The following is a 19,439-nucleotide window of genomic DNA, read 5'->3' on the forward strand; positions in this document are numbered from 1 at the left end:
TAGTTTCATTTCGTCTAGATTAACATCTTAAAAAAAATTTAAGATGTTAAATATATTAATTTCAACATCCTCACAAAAGTTTTGATTTGGTTCTCCAGTTCGGAGGTGCTCAGACTATTAAACTACATGGGGAATGATGTCCACCTTAAAACAGAAGTATTTTTACCCATTTCACTTACAGTTCAGTAATCCAAGACAATGAATGAACTGGAAAAAGTACTTCTTAAAACCAGTATTTCAAACATATTTTAATCTTCTTTATATTGTATTTCTATGTAATCAAATTCTTTCTTTCTATTTCTGTTCATTATGTAAGTCCTGGAAGGACTTCTATATTTCATCCTCTGTGAGTGAGGGCTCTGGCACTTCTTGTATTACGGCTAATGCAGATGGTGAGAACACTGTAGCTGCAGGTGGAGACTCCAATTCCTCGAAAGGCCAATGCGGATCCCGAGCAGGGGGCTATTTATTCCACATTACTCAGTGAACTTCTGTTGGCTAGTTTCTTGTCTTGGTTGTGTTGTCCAGATTTTGATTCCCAAACAGATTTTACAACACTCCTGAAATGGACAAAAGAATTAAACAAAAACATACCTTTAAGCAGGTTTACATAAATTGCTCTGAATAATTCCTGTCCATCCACAGTCACTGTAAGTGCTTTGCAAAGTACTTCTTTCCAATCTCCAGAAGCTTGTTCCTGTTTTCTCTACTGGCAACACAAATACTAAACTAGAGAGAAACTTAAATAGTTCACCACAGGTCATGTTTGTCATCAGTAATACTGTATTTTGATCAAATCAAACGTAAATCACATTGCATGCTGTCCACCTACCACAGAATAATCATGGCAGAGATCGCACCAACAGCCACAATGATTCCAGTTACCAGGGAAAAGACCAGAACGGCATCTGCTGTTATTCTCCTTGATTGCCCTCCTTCTATTCTCCTTGATTTTTTTGTTTGCATTTCTGAAGAAAAGAAATACACAGTCATTATTATGTTCAAATTTTCAAATGAATTTCATCTGATGGACAGGACTAAAAAGGAGCAGGTCTTAATTATTTGCTCTCTGACATCTCTGACAACCTCCAGGCTCTTACTGAATCAGCAAAAGTTAGAATAGCAGAATTTTATACCTTCTTTGCAAAGGTGTATCTAACCAAGTAAGATGCAAAGAAATGGAGATCAAGGCATGTGGAGTGGGATACATGTCACTCAACAGCCGTGAAACACAAAGAACTGCAATTCCTAAAGACAAGGAAAAAATTAAAAGTGGGAAAAGTATCTATTTGGTACATGTTAAGAATGACTAATATAACAATCATTTTGCTTTAAGAAATGCTTTAATGTAAGATTTCAAGACATGTCCATGTAAGATACATGAACGAGAAAGACGGAAGAATTACCACAGGCTGTCTGCCACTCAGGGCAGGCTGACTTCTTTGTTCTGTGCCCGGTACCAGGTGCTCCATCACCCAGGGCTGAGGCACCAAGGCACCACTGTGCTGCAGAAGAATTCTAACAATGGTAATTGCAGCAGTAATAATGCTAATAATGAAGCCGAAAGAGAGTATGCTAACAAAAGACCGGATTCAGGGACTTAAGTGCTGCTTTTCAGTTCCCTGTCTCTATCTAGGTCCGCAAAGCTTTTATTTAAAGCAAATAACCACTGAGCATGGAAAGGAGTTGTTTTGCATGGCCCAGAAATGCATAGTGAGGAGCAACTGCATGAAGCCGAGAAGTGAAAAATGTAGCAAGGACATAAAGTAAAAACACATTTTGTAATGCTGCAACCTCTTCAGCCATCACCTAAGAAAACTGAGGGCCCTGCCGTTACTTAGGGCATTTCTCTAAGACCAGACGTACCAGTTAGGAGATGACTCTAACAAACAATCCAGGAAGAGTGGAAAATGCTGAAGATGTCCAACCAGCTCCCCCCATCTGTTTTTTGACACTGGATAAAGAAATGCCTGGAAACTGAACCGAGTCACCTTGTTGTGAAATTTAATTGACCTTCTTTGTTCAGTCACATCTAACCAAATCAATGAACCGTCAGGCATCTTCCCAGATCCCTCCAGCTTTGGCGATTTTACACAAGCCAACCCTAATTTATCTTTCACTTTCCCTCATATAGTTTCTAAAACTGTAAGGTGCTATCTCATTGCTGACTGGTATGCAAAATTCATGTCCATGCTGGTAGGAATTCTGCGTAGCAGAATGACTGCGGGAAAACCATTTCTATTTCTATTTCTATTTCATTTCTACATCTATATAAGGTCCTGTGCCACCGTCATCACTGTAGTATCTAAGCAACTCTTCCATCCCACCATTTGAGTTTCATTTTCCTGCATCGCAGAATTTTCATTCCGATATCTTAAACCACAGCTCATCTACAGGATTCTCCTGATCTTTCTGCAAGATACAGGACAGGTAAGAATGGTGAACTGGCTGAGAATATCATACATATTAAGTCTGAGTACCGGGGCTTCCATACACTGTATAGCTAACTGCTTTTAGACTAATTCACTTCACTGACCAGACTGTTTTAGAATTACATGCAGTTGTGGGGCTTGGAGCTTAATGAAAATTATCTTTGATTTTGCAGTTTCATTAATGTAATATATTTTCCCCTTGGCAAGATGTGAATTTAGAGCTCTAAGAATACCTCTGTTTACAGGCTATAACAGGAGCCTGCTGAAGAGAAAAGCAAGTTTTGTTATCCATACCTAATCTACTCAAATTTTCTTCCTAGGCAAGAAGTTGTTCCACTAGTCAAGAACCAGAGCTGCCCGAGAGACAACCTGATAATACAGAGGGGATACCTTCCAAGTAAACACAGGTGTTTAAAATGCAGGCAGAAAAGCAGCTTCCCAATAAGCTGGTTTACAATGAGCAGAGACTGATTCACATCTGGTGCACTTTTAAGTCCCTGACTGCACTCCTAAAGTCCAGGCAACACTCCCAATTAGTCAGTGAGAATTTTGCCACAGCCAGAATATGCCTTAAAAACATTTTCAGCTTATAGTTAGGGTTACAAAGATGTATTTACACCAACTTTTTAAAAAAGCCCACTTAGCTTAGTAAAAGTAGGAAGAACGATTCGTTTTTGAAACATTCAAAGTCTAGTTCAATGAGTTTCAACCTGAAGTCTACAGCCCACTGAGGGTCTGTGGTTCACTATAGAGAATGACAAAGAAAATCACTATCACATATATTGCACAATTACATTGTAGAAAAATATCCTAAAATTGAGTGCACCTCCACCGGAAATTTTCTGGGGTTCTATAAACAAAAAAGGGATTGAGAACATACTGATAGTTTCAAGCAGATTGTCTCCAACCCTGCTGAAAGTTTGGCATTCTCACTTTACCTGTTGATTATTTATATCCATCTTAGCTAAAAAAAGAATGCACTTAAATAAAATGCAGGGGTGGGATACTGCACTTAGAATGTAGGCACTGTTGAATCTAAACTATGAAGATCCATTTATTTATTTGTGCAAGTCTGAACAAGAAGGAAGGAAGGAAAAGAAGGAATGCTCAGATTTAGTATTTAGCCACCAGGGCTGGCTGATATGGGGCCAGCCCTGTGGCAGAAACCCCAGACTGTGCTGGTTATGGCTTGTGGAAGCCTTTCCAACAGCTCAAATGGTCCAAGCACCACACAATCCCTCCACCCCAGTCCGTACCTGCTATGCCAATGGGGGGACAACAGGCTGGATTAAAGGAAACCGAAAGTGTCATCTGCATGACTATTACCAGCTGCTAAGAAGCTTGACAGCTTTTTTATCCTCTTTGTGCTATCAGAACAATAGGACCCTAGAAAGTTACTGCTTTCTTACTTGGGCTGAAAGAGATAGATCACATACGTCGCTCACACCAAATGCCAGAGCAGGATAGCTGCCCATACTCTGCTGCAGTGTGGCCCAACAACTACATTTGTGTTGTATACCGCAGTTTAACAAAGCTGCTTTGATTTCTATGCAGTGCGGTGCATCTCTGGACTGTCCTCTGCCTTCACGAAATTCTCTTCCCTTTAATTTGCTTAAATCCAAAGTCATTCAGAAGCATCTGTTACCACTGCTAGCATTTCCCTCCAGAAAATATCAGCAATACAAATTCTGTCTCTGTATTTTATTCAGTCCTTTCTTCAGTAAGAAGCAGATTCATAGTCATGTAAGTCATACACATCAAGAAAGTGGAACACCTGATTTTTCAGCACCATTTCTGTCCAAAGGAAACCCACTACTTCTGCCAGCAGGACTGTTCCTCTTCATCCTCCTCTTCCTCTGGGTTTTTCATTGAGCTGGAGTTCCTCCTAGATGATGTTGTTGACTGTACAGCAGTGCTCCATCGACAAGCATGTGCTCGACCAATTGTTTATATGGTCCAGGAGCCAACAGGATTTCTTTCCACCAGTTTTCAGATCCAGAAAGTACGTATCAGTTTGGCAGAGAGGAATGAGATTTTGCCTCTGCAGACCATTTTTCTCCCCCGTAATATAGTGGTGATGCATAGCTTTTTTGTTTCCCTTTTAGATTATCTATAAGCCTTTTTCTGTGTATTAAAAATGGATGGATATATGCTAACAGGACAGCAGGATTACATACACACAGAGGAGATCCAAGCTGTTAAACTTGGGTACTGGGATTCCCCATTTCATTTCTGTGCAAGTGCAAGGACAACTTGGCCATGCCGATTACACATTTGTACAGCAGCCGGTTACAGAGGTGTGACTTTTCTCTCTCAAGGAAGTTCTAGCACTGAAGTCATCAGCAAGAAATGAACCAAAGAGAGATGGGAGCTAGAATGGCCTCTGAGACACAGAAATGCTATTGCCTCCATCACCTTCACAGAAGTGCCACCAGACACACACCCCAAGCTCGCTCTCTCGCTCATGAGAAGCGTGGAGCTTGGAGCACAGCTGGGATCTCAGTAGGCTGACACCCTTCACATAGCATCCTAATGAGGATCCTTCTCTGCTCTCGCATTCCTCCCTTGCAGAGTCCTCCCTCCTCACAGGACTATTATTAGCAAACTTGAATAAACCGCCTTCCAGTTCCAAAGTCTTCGCAAAACATCAAACACCACAATGGGCGGGAGCGTGAAACAACAACGTTCAGTGTTTCAGGGTAGTGATTTAGTAAGAAGGACACATAGAAATGTCAGTTATTAAAGGATGGGATTTTCCTTGCAGAGATCCCAATAATTTTTGATTAAGATAAAATGCTTTTTTTTTCCCCCTGTTATGTTTCTCTTGCTATAAAAGACAAAGAGAACCCATAGATCTGAACAGTTCTGAAAATAAAAGGAAGAGCCAAATTACTAAAGACCACTCACTTATGCAAAAAGGTCATTACAACTGTTCATCAAAAGGTCACTGAGAAGCGCAATGATCACTGGTAAAGGACACATGGAAGTTCTCTGTGCACAGATTTAAAATTAAGTTGTATGATGTTTTGCCACATGGCAAATAGACAAAAATTCCTGTGAGGTTTTACTTGCCTTTTTGCAACATCTTCCCTTCCTCCCACCTCCCACACCTCAAAATCTGAAGCAGAAGGTGTCACGTTATGTGTTTTCAAGTGGTGGCTTTGGGGCCAGGCTTGCAGACAGTGTTGCTGAATCTGGTCACCGCTGTTCACGTGGGTAAACATCAGAGCACTGGGAAGGAGGAAGGATGAGACAAAAGCAAACATCTTCACCCCTTATCAGCTGCTTTGATAATTTTTAGCTCTGTTGATGACTTCACGGTTTTCTCTCTAGCAAAGTGTCCAGAAGAAAGGCCAGCCATGAAGCAAATGCATTTCTACTTCTCCTGCCCCTTCCTGTAGCTCTGGCATGAAGAAATACACAAACTTAAGCTTATTAACCTGAGTGAGGCAGAGAGATGGTCGGAATTGCCTCAGTTGGACTAAAAAAACCAAAAGTAACTTAGGAGGTAACAGAGAGGACCCACTCTTTTCCTGACTGAAACTGATCTGTCCTTTCAGCTGGTTCAAATACACATCTCAAACACCACACAAGACCCTCTCCCCACGGACAGCTTGGCCTGCTGTACTAGCTGCCGGTGCCCAGGCAGCAAGGGGCTGCAGGACGGCCCCTGTGAGGAGAGGCTGGGGCTTTCAGCTTGGAGACCGGATTGAGAAATGGGAAAGAAAATGATGTTTTCACAACAGAAAGACTTAGATTTTTCAGAGTAGATAGAGAAACCATCTTGCTTGACAGGGATGATAAAGTTAAGTCTCAAATTACCCAACCCTCATTTCAAAAAGTCTTTTAATGAGGAACTGGGAAAGGCACCATTGTACCGTGGGCAGAAATGTTACCCCTTTCCAAAGTCTGAACAGTGCTGCCAGACATGCTCCCAGAGAACAGAGAAGCTGTACAAAATACAAGGCAGCAGCTAAGAAAATCTGCATCCAAACACAAGGAGTCTTGTCGTGTCCATTGATGCTGTCAGAAGGATCTTTCTCATTTCCTCCTGATCCTGTTGGAAAAGTAAATGCCATCTTCTGATCTGGCTAGACTTCTGACCATCCACAGTGAGCAAAACTAAATCTGTATGATGAAAGTCCTGGTCCATTCTCAATTAAAACTGCAGCTGGGAACTTCTTCCATATACTAATTAACGGTTAATAATTTCTGAAATTCAAACAATGTCACTCCAGAGGAAGCAAAGCCCAGAAACTCCTTTGGGCATCTACACACCTCAGTACCAAGCCAAAGGACTCTGATCTGGCACTAAGCAGAACAACCCATTCCTTTTAAGCTACTTAATAAACCTTAGAGCTTGTCTTCCTCAGATGTCTGTATGGTCGTAAATATTTTCTGAACCAATAAGTCTTGATCCTTGCAAGAAGTTCTCAGCAGGGATGTCTGTGGAGCAGGTTTCATCTGGTTTCATCTGACCACTTTTCACCAAGACCACTCAGCCACAGCTTAAACACAAGAGTGTGAGTCGTGCTATTGATGACTCACCGACTCAAGTCAATGAGACCATTTGCGTGCTTAAGCCTAAAACAGATTATGTGCTCTGCTAATTCAGGTCTCAAAAATGAAGCTTCCTCTCTACAAAAAGGAATGTAGAGACTGAATAGTGGGAGAAGGGGAAGGAAAAAAAATAAGCTTTGGGTGTTTTGTGACTGCCAGATGGATTTAGAAAATGAATAAACAAATTCCATGTTACTGTACAACGGCAGAAAGGACCTCAATCGAGACAGAGGAAATAGCCTATCTTACTGAAGAGAGAAGAAAAAAAGCAGGATTCCCAGGACAGTTTTACCTAGGTAAACCACATCCAGGCGAGAAACATGGGGAGTGGTATCTCCAAGGATTTCTTTCTTTCTAGTCTGCCATAATTTTGCATAAGACCTGAATCCACATTATTTCAGGAAAAACTTCAAATTTTGATGAGCGAGGCACTTTCACCCTTTCTCTGATTTGGAAAGATGAAGTTTCCACATGGCTGTTCCCATGGTTTGAGAAAATCAGCACACTGCTACCTTTCCTGCTGAAGTCAGCAAAAATCCTATTAGCAGAGGAGATGAGAAAGATAGTGCTGGAGAACATTTTTAATGTTAAATTTTGCTAAATCCATTGTATATAAGCAAATTCCATACGGCTGCGAAAAGAAAAACCCCAAAAGGTTGTTCTCCTGTTTTAGTATCAAAGTGGAAAGGAGATTTAATTGCAAATCCCATGCTGATGGTGCTACGTGGCTTATGTTAACCAACCTGGGTGTCGTAAACAATAAGCAGGTAATAGGAAAACGTCCTTATTTTAGCTTGAACTTTTACAAAGGATAAAGAAAACACTCATTCCTACCATAAGGAACCTCTTCATTCCCGTTCTGTCATTTCCTTTTATATGTCTCTTTTATCGGCCTGCATTTCATGGCAGTCATTACCACAGCGCACAAGCTCCTGCCCATATACTGGTGGTGACATGCAATCTTACAAAGATTGAGTACAACATAAAAAACACAAGGCCATATCACTAGAAGCATGTAAGCATCTCTGTGAGCTCACCAGTTGTTGCGTAGACTGTGTATTTTATAGAGGCAATTCTATTTCCATTTTCTTGAGTTTCACACTGGAAAGTAACCGAATGGGTATCTCTGCAAACTTCCATAACAGCGGAATCGTTGGGAAGAACGTGTGCTGTCTAGCTGTATGAAAAGAAAAGAAAAGAAAAGAAAAGAAAAGAAAAGAAAAGAAAAGAAAAGAAAAGAAAAGAAAAGAAAAGAAAAGAAAAGAAAAGAAAAGAAAAGAAAAGAAAAGAAAAGAAAAGAAAAGAAAAGAAAAGAAAAGAAAAGAAAAGAAAAGAAAAGAAAAGAAAAAAGAAAAGAAAAGAAAAGAAAAGAAAAGAAAAGAAAAGAAAAGAAAAGAAAAGAAAAGAAAAGAAAAGAAAAGAAAAGAAAAGAAGAAAAAAAACAAAGCCGTACAAAAAGAAAAGAAAAAAAAAAGTTGTATTCTTTCAAATAGATCTGCAAAGACGAGCTGCATCGTGTCAGATGCGCAGAAAAGTGCTCCAGCAGCTTTCAGCCTGTCAGGACCTCTTGGCCCCTGGGAAAATTCCTCCCATCTCTTCAGCACCTCCTACCTGAAAAACTGGGGGGAAACGTGGTTGTGACTTGCTGACATGTATACACTCACCAGCCACTATGTCCCATTTTTCTGAAGTGACAGTAAACATGTGATTAGTCTCTAAAATTATTGTTTGTCCCACATAAACAGGAAACTGAAGCTACATAAAGGAGCAGAGCCATGCAAGTATTTGTATTACCAACTCGCCAGTGAGAAATCAGGGCTTATTTGCAGCAAAGGAAATCATCTGCTCAGAAGTCTGTACAATTCAGATGAAGCAAGTGGTAAATACATGCAGTACACAATTTTGCTGCACAAAGTGGGGTTCAGTTACTCACCTTGTTTGGAATTAACATCTTCCAAACGTACTTAAATCGATTTTCAGGAGGTATATAAATACAAGGCATCTTCACGCAGGCAAGCCCCCCAGAAATTGGTATTCCCCCTGTGGAAGGAATTTTTAATAGGTACATTGTCAACTACACGAAACACCTCTGTATAGATCATAAAGTTCGTAATTCTCCAAACCACAGAATGTTACTTGGAAATTATCCTTTCCCTTAAAATTACCTCAAATACTTTTTGCTTGGTCTAATGTCTAGAACAAAGTACATAGCAGAAAAACGGTATTTTACAGGGACTTGAAATCAAGCGCACATCAGTACAGAAGTGAGATCTGAAGCATTACTGGATTGCTTAACAGGGTAATTGGAGGGTGGAATGCAATCACTTCATTCCATTTCCACCACACTAAAAGAGAATAAGGATGTTTCCTTCGAATCAACTTATGTGCTCTAGATTATGGTATCACAGTGTTCCACTTACATCCACAGTCTACTGGCCCCCGGCATTCCTCCACGCGGACAATGCATTTTGCTTCGGTTCCAGGGCATCCACTGGTTAACAGAACTTCTCGAATGCCAATACCTTTGGGGGAAAAAAATGATCTTTCACTCTGCATTTCTTCATTTCCTTCAAACTCTGTTTTTGCTTTCTCTTTCTTTATCCTGGATGTTAATGTGATCTATCTACCAAATACCAGGCAAAACAGATCTTCTCAGAGTGCCTGCTAAAGCTATCCCATGTTGGTATCTAAGATTTCAAGACAACATCTACTTCTGTCAGACTCTGCGCTGTAGGGAGCCAGATTCTTAGAATCATCATGTGTCAGAAAAAGAATTCAAAATGAATTCAAAACTTTTCTTACAGAAAAAGAATTTGAAATGAAACTAATTTATGTTCTGCAAAACAGTTAATTCAGTTTAAATATTACAGCATTCAGGCTTGTGGCCTTTAAATGCTCAAATCAGATGGCACGGAGAATCCAGTACAGACTGCCAACTCAGTCTGCCTCCAGTCTTGTGACTGTCTGAGTGTCTTCAACTCCCACCAAGGTCAACAGAAACTGAAGGCGCTAAAAACCTCCTGGCACCAAGTCTGGGGAGTCTGAAGTTACCTAGGGGTGACCAACAGTGAGCGATACAGGAATCCCACCAACAGCCTCCACAAAGAAGCCTCTCAGAGCACAGAGGCTGGTGGTCAGTAACATAGGGCTTTGCATGAGACACAGGGGAAATCAAGTGTTGGCCACCAGGGCCACCTGCAACCTGGAGGGTCCTACTGAAGACAAAGAACAGGAGATAACCTATATCACGAGCGTGTAAAGTTAAGAAAAATTCCCATGCAGTGTTCAAGGAAGCAAAGAAAAAAAGTTCACTCTCACTATCAGCATTTCAATGGGAACATCCTCATTTTAACAATTACGAACAAATTCAAAACAAGTGTTATAATTGTTTTTGCCAAACAACATGTACACAGTTCATTGGAATGACATAGCTTGTGGGGGAGGCAAGAATAATATGTTTAGGCCCAGTAAACACTGAAGGTTTGGCCATTTTTCCACAAGCATTTTGTTTATTAAGAGGCATGGAAAGAGGAGAGTTAAACTCCCTTTGCAGTAGAATAATAAATATTAAATTGGTTTGAATATTTAATCTATAATATATCCGCCTTCCTTAAGTGCGTATTATATAAACCAGTGGATTTCAGAATGTTTCAGAGATGTCATGCAACTCGTGAAACAGTACTTCAAGTGACAGAGGGAGACAACACCACTTACTGAAAATGACACAAAACGAGGATCATTCTCCGCTCCAGAGAATGTCTCATCTCATGGATGCAGAGACAGAGGTGTAAATGGCAGTGAACTGACACTTTTATTAAAGGCACTTCTCTTTCTTCAGTACCATGTAGGTCCTTTGCTAACAAAAAAGACAGGAAACCTATGAAAACCCAGAAAGCTGGCTTGATAAAATCTGGGCGCTCGACCAACTGTAGTCACATTGATCAGGAAAAATCTCACTGCGTCTTACCTACGGGAATATTAAAATTTAGGAAGTACATCACACTCAAAAAGTTGACGAAAAAGCTCTTTTAATTACATCTGCAAGTTCTTTTGATACTCCTCTGTCTCCTCCTTTTGGACAGCTCTTTTTTTCATTCCCGTGTTTCCTTTTCCCACCTCTCCTTAGTAGCTGCCAATGATGATGAAATTAATCTACTGAGATGCTCTAACAAATGAAGTCTTAACAAGTCATACAAGTTAACCTGGCAGAAAACTGGCCACAGTGCAGTAAAATAAATTACCCAAATACAATTCACCCTATAGAAACCTAAATTAATAGTCTGGTGGAGGGCGGGGAGTGAAGAGGGATGATCCACAAAGAACGGAATACTTAGCAGTACAAAACCAGCAGTTATGAGAGAAATTTAAGAGGTAAGAGTGGCCAAAACAATTAGACCACAAAGAGACTAAGGCAAATTTGAGGCAAGTATGACAAGACATCATTAACATATGCTTTAATTATGCCTTAATGCCTCTGTAAACCTGGACTATGAATAAAGGAATAATGGATCTGAGCCACAGGATTACAGGGAAAAAATGAAGAAAATGGAGTCCGTTCAGAAAGCAAAAAATATAAAGGGCTAGATAGATCAAACTAGGGAATAAGAAGGAATATGAAGGAGACAAAGTGTTTACAGCTTTACTGGAAGAACCAAAAAGCTACCTTTCAGCCTTTCAACAGACAAACATGCCATGCATTGAACAGCCTAGGCTAGAATGAAGGCTACAAACATGATCTGAACTCCAGATGTAAGGTGATGCCAGATACGAGATGATGCCTTTTTCTTTTTTGTTAGAGCTTCCCTTTCCTAATTCGTCAGTAAGACTAAGTAATTTGTACTATTAAAGGGGTTAAACATTTGTATTGGGTCTGGCTGGAACGGTATTAACATGCCCCATAGCAGCCTTCATAGTGCTGTGCTTTGTGGCTGGTGAGGTGTTGATAACACGCCGATGTTTTGGCTACTGCTGAGCAGTGCTCCCACAGCATCAAGGCTCTCTCTTCGCACCCCACACCCCCCCAAAGGCCAATAGGCTGGGGGTGGGCAAGAGGCTGGAAGGGGACACAGCCGGAACAGCTGACCCCAACTGACCAGTATATTATATATATTCCATACCAGAGACATTGTGCTCAGCAATAAAAGCTGAGAGAAAGGGGAGCATTTTTATTAAGCTGTTTGTCTCCCAAAGCAACCGCTATGCGTACTGGGCCCCTACTTCCCAGAAAGTGGCTGGGCATCACCTGCTGATGGGAAGTAGAGATAATTTTGTTTGTTTGTTTCCTTTGCTTCTGCGCACAGCCTTTGCTTTTTCTTTATTAAACTGCCTTTATCTCAACCCATGAGTTTTTAATCTTATTTCCTCCCCCTGCCCTGCTGAGGAGGGGAGTGATAGAGCAGCTTGGTGGGCACCTGACAGCCAGCCAAGGTCAACCCACCACAACATCAGCTCTGAGGGACCAAAGATAAAACAGAGATAAAATGTAGTGAAATTGCCTGGAAACACAGAACATTTGAGACATCTGCTAGAGGGATGGAACATAAGGAACGGTTTCTTAGTATCCAAAAGATGTGTGCATCAGAGCAAGTGAGGTTATTAAGAGTCTGGGGATACATATATGGCATCTGCATACAGAACATATAAGCAGATTTGAAATTATGAAATGAAGAAAGAGAAATATTGAAGTATATCAAAGAAAAAAAAAATTCCCTAAACCCATAATGTCCTAAGATGTGAAACAGGAGGCAATCAAGGAAGCTCCATCATTGGAAATACGAAAAAGTGGTTGGAAAAAATAAAAAGGCATACTCTAGAAAACGTCAGATTGATGGGGGCAAATACTCGTCTCTGTTTTTAATGTGGTCTTATGAGAAGCTAAATTTGTTCTGAAAACAAATAATAGCATTTCTGATTTAAGACTGCTTCCTAAGCAATTTAATTACCACCTCACAGCAGTTTCTATCATCAGCCCAAATGCAGAGATGTCTTCTTAAGCCTCATCTCATTTTTCCTCTCTCTCTTCCTACTCCAGAATGATACCTCTCCTCTCCATTGCACAATTTATAAATTGTATAAATGTGGAATACAGAACAGGCTACTGCAGGCAAGCAATTTTTTGGCAATATTGTATGTGGGAAGACATCTGTGAGAAGCATCAGAAGATCTTTCATCTTCTGAACATCTCACAGATGTTCACAAATAGCGAAAATTGTTACTTTGGGGAAGGCAGCTCATGTGCCAATAAACGTAGGGAACTGGTTTAAAATAGGAGCTTGCAGGCTGTGAAATTAATAAAACAAGAGATCTGACCTAAACTCCTAATGACAATCAGCCTGATTGTTTTTGTTAATTATAGTTATTGGCAATTGAAATCAATGAGAGGTGAACGAGGGCAAGCAAATTACAACTGCTAAATTGCTACAGTTAGCACTTTTTTTTTCCCCTAAACAAATGACAATATGTTTAATTCATCTGCTTTGCTACTTACCACATGTAACTGTGCATTCTCCAAATTCTAGTTCCGTGGACACAGTGGCATTCAGACCTGAACACAAAATCTAAAGTTACATCTCTAATACGACAGGAGTGGAAATGCCCAATTAACAGGAAACTCACTCCCTGAATTCTTTACTACTTTTTAGCTGAAATGTGAAATTTGCCAACATTTTTGCGTTCACTAATTAGACTAGAAAAACAAGACATTTATGAAAAATTTATCATAAAATCCTGTGTGAGTAGCATTCATGTTTAAACCTTAAGAAGATTCTTTAAAAGGAAAAAATGTATTTTTCTTATAAATCAGCCTATGGTGTTAGCCTACTGAATGCTCTGGGAAGTGTAGTGTCTAGGTTCTATGCAAATTACAGGTTTTCCCTGAGAAGAGTTAAGAAAAATGTTCATTAAACAATATTCAGTTAACTCATTTCCTTGTTCTTTCTGGCTGACGTACGCCTTCCCACATGGTTTTTTCCCCATCACACTTCAAGGTCAGGTTTAGACAGCCAGCACAAAGATGAGTCAACCAGGTACCGTATTTTAATTAGGTACTGGGCTTTTAATCACTGTGATTGGGTTCCTTCCATTTTTTAATGGTACTTTGAGGTTACAGAATGGGTTTCACAGAATGTACAAAAGCAAAAGGTTCTCATCTCCATCTGGGATTCAAATCTGGATTATATATTTTATTCCTAATAGCATACAATTTGAATGTTTGTTTATGAACATACTGAGATACAGTAACTGTTCTATAAAGAAACTAACTTAGTGAAGCTCCTTTGGAAATTATTCATTAAATAAGCAATAGGTCTTTTAAATTCTTCCAAATGCAAAGAGAAAGTCACTATGACTGTTTTTACAAGTCTACACTTGCCAGTCCCACCTACTCGGATTATTTTTTTTCTGATAACAAATACTTACCAATGTAAAGTTTGCTTTCACTGTCTCTCGGTTTTTTATATTCAAGATTTATGTTTACAAAATGTTATTTCTGTGCAGCAATACAAGTTTATATATCACTTCTTGCCACTAAATCTCTGAGTAACATTTACATTTTTCACACACTATCCAAAACTTTAAATTTCTCAGGTTGAAAGGAACGGATTCATTTCTCTTGCAGTCAGTGACATATAAATATAAAACCTTTATTCCTCCATTGTAAAGGATTTAACACTACAGCAGCACAGTGCATTCTCCACAATGATACACTGATACCGAACTCTTTTTCCCAACATTATAAATGAGCCATCAAAATCTTATTCTTCTGTTATCTCTAACTGTCTCTATGGTTTTGACATTTACTTCAGCATATAAGCTGTGCACGTCAGAACAGTCTTCTAGCATACGCACAACAATCCTTAAACAATAACTTAACTATCCAGTTGAATGATAAAAAATCCAACCTTAGCCAAAACATAGGGAAAAAGAGGATAAGATTAAAATCCTACGAAAACAGAGACAACCTTTAAAATAGCTAGTGCTCAGATTCCATCTCTAAGGAGCCTTAAAAAATAACAACTTCTTTAGAAGATGGTCCCCACCATGGACATCCTATCATGTTTCCCTTAGCTTCTTTTAAATTAACGGGGCAGTCACTCAGCAGTCTTGTCTAACGACTACTACCACAGCACAGCAGAGAGGAGGAGGAGGACTTAAGGACCCTGTCTGCAGTCTAAATACAGTCCTGTTTAAAAATGTCTGTTTTCAGCTTGGTACAACATGAGTTGCGCTTGTTCGCTTGCGCAGCATAAATGTAAACATGCAAAAGTGAATGGGAGGGAGGGCTAGGACAGCTTCAGATGATGTAAATTTCCAACTCAATAGATTTCTGACAATTCATATCAGCTTACGGCGAGCCCCAAACCTCTAACCTGAAAGCAGGCATTACTGTAATTCTATTTTGAGGTGGCAAGCTGAGTGTAGCCACAGCAGGTTGTCATCATATCCGAAAGGAGAAGCTATTTCCCATCCAGACACAAATTTTAAAAAACAGAAGAAGAAAAAGCTTTAGAAACAAGAAGAGACACAAAACTTCAGGTATTACTAACAGAAGGTCGAGGGACTTGGCTAACCAGTGAAAGCAAACTTCTCCTAATTATAGGTGAAGATATCAACCATGATACCCCTTCAGGCTTCAGGAGCACCGTAACGCGCAACATGGCTCTCTGACAGAGATTCATCATGATGAACTGACTAGCTTTAAATAAAAAAGATGCTGTATTTTCTAAGTAGTAATACTCCAATAAACCCTTAAACACATCTAAACATTAAAAGCTCTTTGTTTCTAAATTAACAAGTTAATCAGGAATCACCAATCTTGATTTCTGATGTAATGAAATTTAAAAAAAAAACAAAAAGAAACTTTCAGGGAAACAGGATCAGATTCATCGATAATCCTCTGGATAATGTAACACTTTTCATATTAATGTTTTGAACCTCCCATGCCGGTATCACAATACAAAGTTTTGGATTGCTTCCTTTACTTGCATTTCCTCCATACATTTCCAATGAACCAGAATGTTCAGAAAGGTTCCGGTAAGAAGCTACAGATCTTTCCACTTATATAAGATGGTTGGTTCCAGTTGCATCAGGTTCAGATAAAAATATAGTGCCAGCCCTATGCAAAAAGAATTATGTCTGTAGCTGCCATTAGCATTAATAGGAGTTATATATGTAAATCCCACACATGCTGAGATAAGAATGTGCTAAGGAACTGCATTTACATTCCTGTCAGGGGGCTGCAATTAGCACCAGCAAAGGCAGTCTGTATTCATCTCTACATTTGGAAGCCTCGTAAAACCTACATCGAAGAGAAATCTTTGCCACCCTCCACCATTTTAATTACAGGCTGCATCCCAGCATAAGTGCAGAATATTTTGATAAACACTTAAAAAGCCCTGGGCAGCCCTCCTGCAAACGTCGATGAGAGAGCACTCGAAGCCACGGCCGCGGACTGCAAGGGGAACTCGCTCGCTCCGGAGTTGGGCATCTCCTTCTTGCCAAGCGTGGTGGCTTCAGCACCTTCGTGGTCCCGAAGGCCCAAGCGCAGAGGGGAAGGGGAGCGGCACTTGCCCCTTCCCCGAGGGGATAACGCGAGGGGCGGCCAAGGGGATGCCGGTTCCCCAGCTCTCCATGGGCACCTGGCTTTCCACTTGACCACGCATCGGCCATGAAGCCACGCGGTTCGGCGCTCGATGACTGACGGAGGGGCTTTGCGCGTCTCCGGCTCTCCGTAGCCCACGCTTTCGGCTACCAGAGCGGGAAGCAGCCCTGGAGCGAGCGGATCTGGAGCGCTTTCCCCGTCTGCTCTCCGTCAGCGGGGCCCCCGTGATGCCGCACGGCTTACTAAGGCGCTGGAGACACCCTGACACCTTCCCGCTGCCGGCAGACGACACCGAGCAGACATCGCTGCGGTGGTTAAGCCTTGCTGGGGAAGCGCGACTCAAATTGATCTGCTCTCCACACGAAACCCGGCCTCCCCGCAGCCTCCGGAGCGGGGAGCCGGGCCGGGGAGGGAAGGGGGAAGCTCCCCTCGCTGGGAGCGGGAACCGCCGGCTCTGCCGGAGAAGCCGTAAGCGGGCGGCCGGCCCGGCTGCGGGGAGTCCCGCGCCCCTCGGGGAAGGACCCCGTCTCCACCTCACCCGGCTCCGCCGCCTCCGCGCTGCTGTCGTCCGGGGCGGCCGCCGCCGGCCGGGCCAGGAGCAGGAGCAGGAGCAGGAGCAGGGCCAGGCGCCCCGCCGCGCCGCCCGCCCGCGGCGCCATCAGCCCCCGCGCTCCGCAGGCCGCCCCGCTCCGCGCCCGCCCGGCTCCGGGCCCACCCCGCTCCGAACCCGGCAACCCCCGGCGCGTCACAGAGGGCCCGGCCCCGGCGGGGCTGCCGGGGGGAGGCCGTGGGTTGGAGCAGGCGGCGGGGGTGGGAGCAGCGTGCGGCTTGGTGACGGGGAACACCACGCTCGCATAGAGTCATTGAGGTTGGAAAAGACCTCTGAGATGCTCAGGTCCAACCGGCGTGCTGGAGGGCAAACCCTGCTTCCTGATAAAATGGGTGGCAAACTGCGGCTACCTGCTGAAGGTAGTCCTGGATAATACCGTTTGCATTTGCACCCAGAGCTTTTGCTGCTCCCAAGTCCAGAAGAGGCATGTTTGGATCCAAATCTTCGTGGCTGACTCCTGCCTCTTACAATATTCTCCTCGGTTTTCGACGGGACCTTTCAGCCCCCCATCTGCCAGAGCCCCGTGCAAAGGGGGGCTGTGCAGACTGATGCGCCTGCGTTTCGGAGCTGGAAATGGGCAGTGGCGTGCGACGGGCGTGTTGGACGACAGTTGTGACTGTGAGTGGGACGCCAGGCCAGCAGGTGGAGAATGGAAGAGCCTGCTTGCAATAAGCATCCCCACCAGCCAAAAAACAGTGTTTGCAAGCGGTGCTCCCACGTTTTGCACAGAAACCATGTTGCGGTCACCACTTTGGACGTTCAGAAAGCCTCTGCAGATGTCCCAAGCTGCCTGGGAGAGAACTTCCTCCTCAGTGAGCATGACTTTAGATTGGATATTAGGAAATTAGATTGGCTATTAGGAAAAATTTCCGTGCTAGAAGAGTAGTCAGGCATTGGAACAGGCTGCCCAGGGACGTGGTGGAGCCACCATCCCTGGAGGTGTTCAAAAAACATGCGGATACGGCCCTTCGGGACATCGTTTAGCAGGCATGGTGGTGTTTGGTTGACGGTTGGGCTTGATGACCTTAGAGGTCTTATCCAACCTTAATGATTCTATGATTCTGTGACTTCCATCAGCAGTTGCATTTCCTCAGAATAAAGAAACACAGCCGACATGGGGTTGCTAGTGAGTGCAGAGCTGGACCTGGGCTGCGTGAAATTCGCTTTCATGAGAGTTGAAAATGAACAGCGCTTTCCCTGCGTTCGAGGGATAAGATACCCATGTGTCTTACCTCTTTGACATAGCCTTTCCTTAATAATTTCTTCCCAGGACACGTGCTCTCACATGTGCAACAGCAAATAGGGAAGAAAATTCCTGGAACCAATCAAGCTACTTCCCTAAAGGCTAGAAGAAAGATTATTACTTTTATCAAATACTTGGGAGGCTCTCAGATGTTTAAGACAGAGAAGGCTGGAGAAATGGGAAAATACTATTTGATGGGTAATGAACCAGCATTTATTCAATAAAGTTCATGAAGCTGTCAAAGTTGATGTCGTCACAATAATAATTATATCCTTAATAATAGCTCCTATTTCTGTATCTTCAGGACCCAAAGTCATCTAGAACTAGGAAAAATGTCAATATTGAGTAAAATCAGCTGTCTCTAGGGAAGGGAAAAAGATTGATCAAGTAGGTTAAATCCAAGTGTATATTCTAGTTTTCCTTTCATCAAGACATTTTAAACACAATTTCCTGCCTGTGTGTATGCACATATAATATATAGCTATATATACACACAGATGGACATATATTCTGTGCACGGTGGCTGCTTGTGATGGGATGCAGGAGAAATTTTCCGTGAAGGAAAGATGAATAATTTCCAGGAAGAACAGGGCTACATCCTTCTTTAGAAGAAATAGGTCTTTGCCATCTCTACAAAATAAGCAGGAACTCAGCTTTGTAGGCTGGGGCCTAATAAAAGGCTGGATGGAATTTTGTGCGTTTTCTCAACATTATTAGTGGCAATGTCCTTTCCATTCTTCTACTTCACGTACTTGGTGTTAATCTTCCTCTCTTTCTACAGTCTGCCTTCTGCCCAGCCTCTCATTTTTTCTGATCCTTCTTATTTTGCTGTTGTTAAAAAAAGAGGGCCTAACAGTACTAACGGCAATGGGCAATATCCATTTGGCTCACGCCGTTCAGTGGCTCTGTGGAGCAGTAGTGAGCTCCCAAGTGGGCAGAGCTGTTCCACCTACTTGTGTTGCTCTCACAGCTGGCTGTACCACAGGCTGCCCAGAG

The 19,439-nt window shown here is 42.2% G+C and overlaps 1 protein-coding gene across 1 annotated transcript; it reads right to left on the reverse strand.

The window, feature by feature from the left end:
- Positions 1 to 466: 466 nt before the first annotated feature.
- SPACA1 (sperm acrosome associated 1) lies at positions 467 to 17,249 on the reverse strand. Its single transcript, XM_075444961.1, has 7 exons — positions 17,129 to 17,249; positions 13,480 to 13,536; positions 9,413 to 9,514; positions 8,926 to 9,032; positions 8,030 to 8,165; positions 833 to 968; positions 467 to 560 (listed from the first exon to the last, which is right to left on the reverse strand). Exons 1-7 carry the CDS (start codon positions 17,247 to 17,249, stop codon positions 467 to 469), a joined length of 753 nt encoding a protein of 250 aa, XP_075301076.1.
- Between the last annotated feature and the right edge of the window lie 2,190 nt (positions 17,250 to 19,439).

Source organism: Opisthocomus hoazin, chromosome 2, assembly GCF_030867145.1.
Source record: "Opisthocomus hoazin isolate bOpiHoa1 chromosome 2, bOpiHoa1.hap1, whole genome shotgun sequence".
In the NCBI taxonomy this organism is placed as follows: domain Eukaryota; kingdom Metazoa; phylum Chordata; class Aves; order Opisthocomiformes; family Opisthocomidae; genus Opisthocomus; species Opisthocomus hoazin.

Coding starts and splice junctions, on each gene's coding strand:
- SPACA1 (XM_075444961.1), bottom strand. CDS start 17,249: ATGGCGCCGCGGGCGGGCGGCGCGGCGGGGCGCCTGGCCCTGCTCCTG. Junction 9,515..13,479: donor AGAATGCACAGTTACATGTG/GTAAGTAGCAAA, acceptor TTTCCCCCAAAG/GTATTGGCATTCGAGAAGTT. Junction 9,033..9,412: donor GGGGCCAGTAGACTGTGGAT/GTAAGTGGAACA, acceptor TTCCTTCCACAG/GGGGAATACCAATTTCTGGG.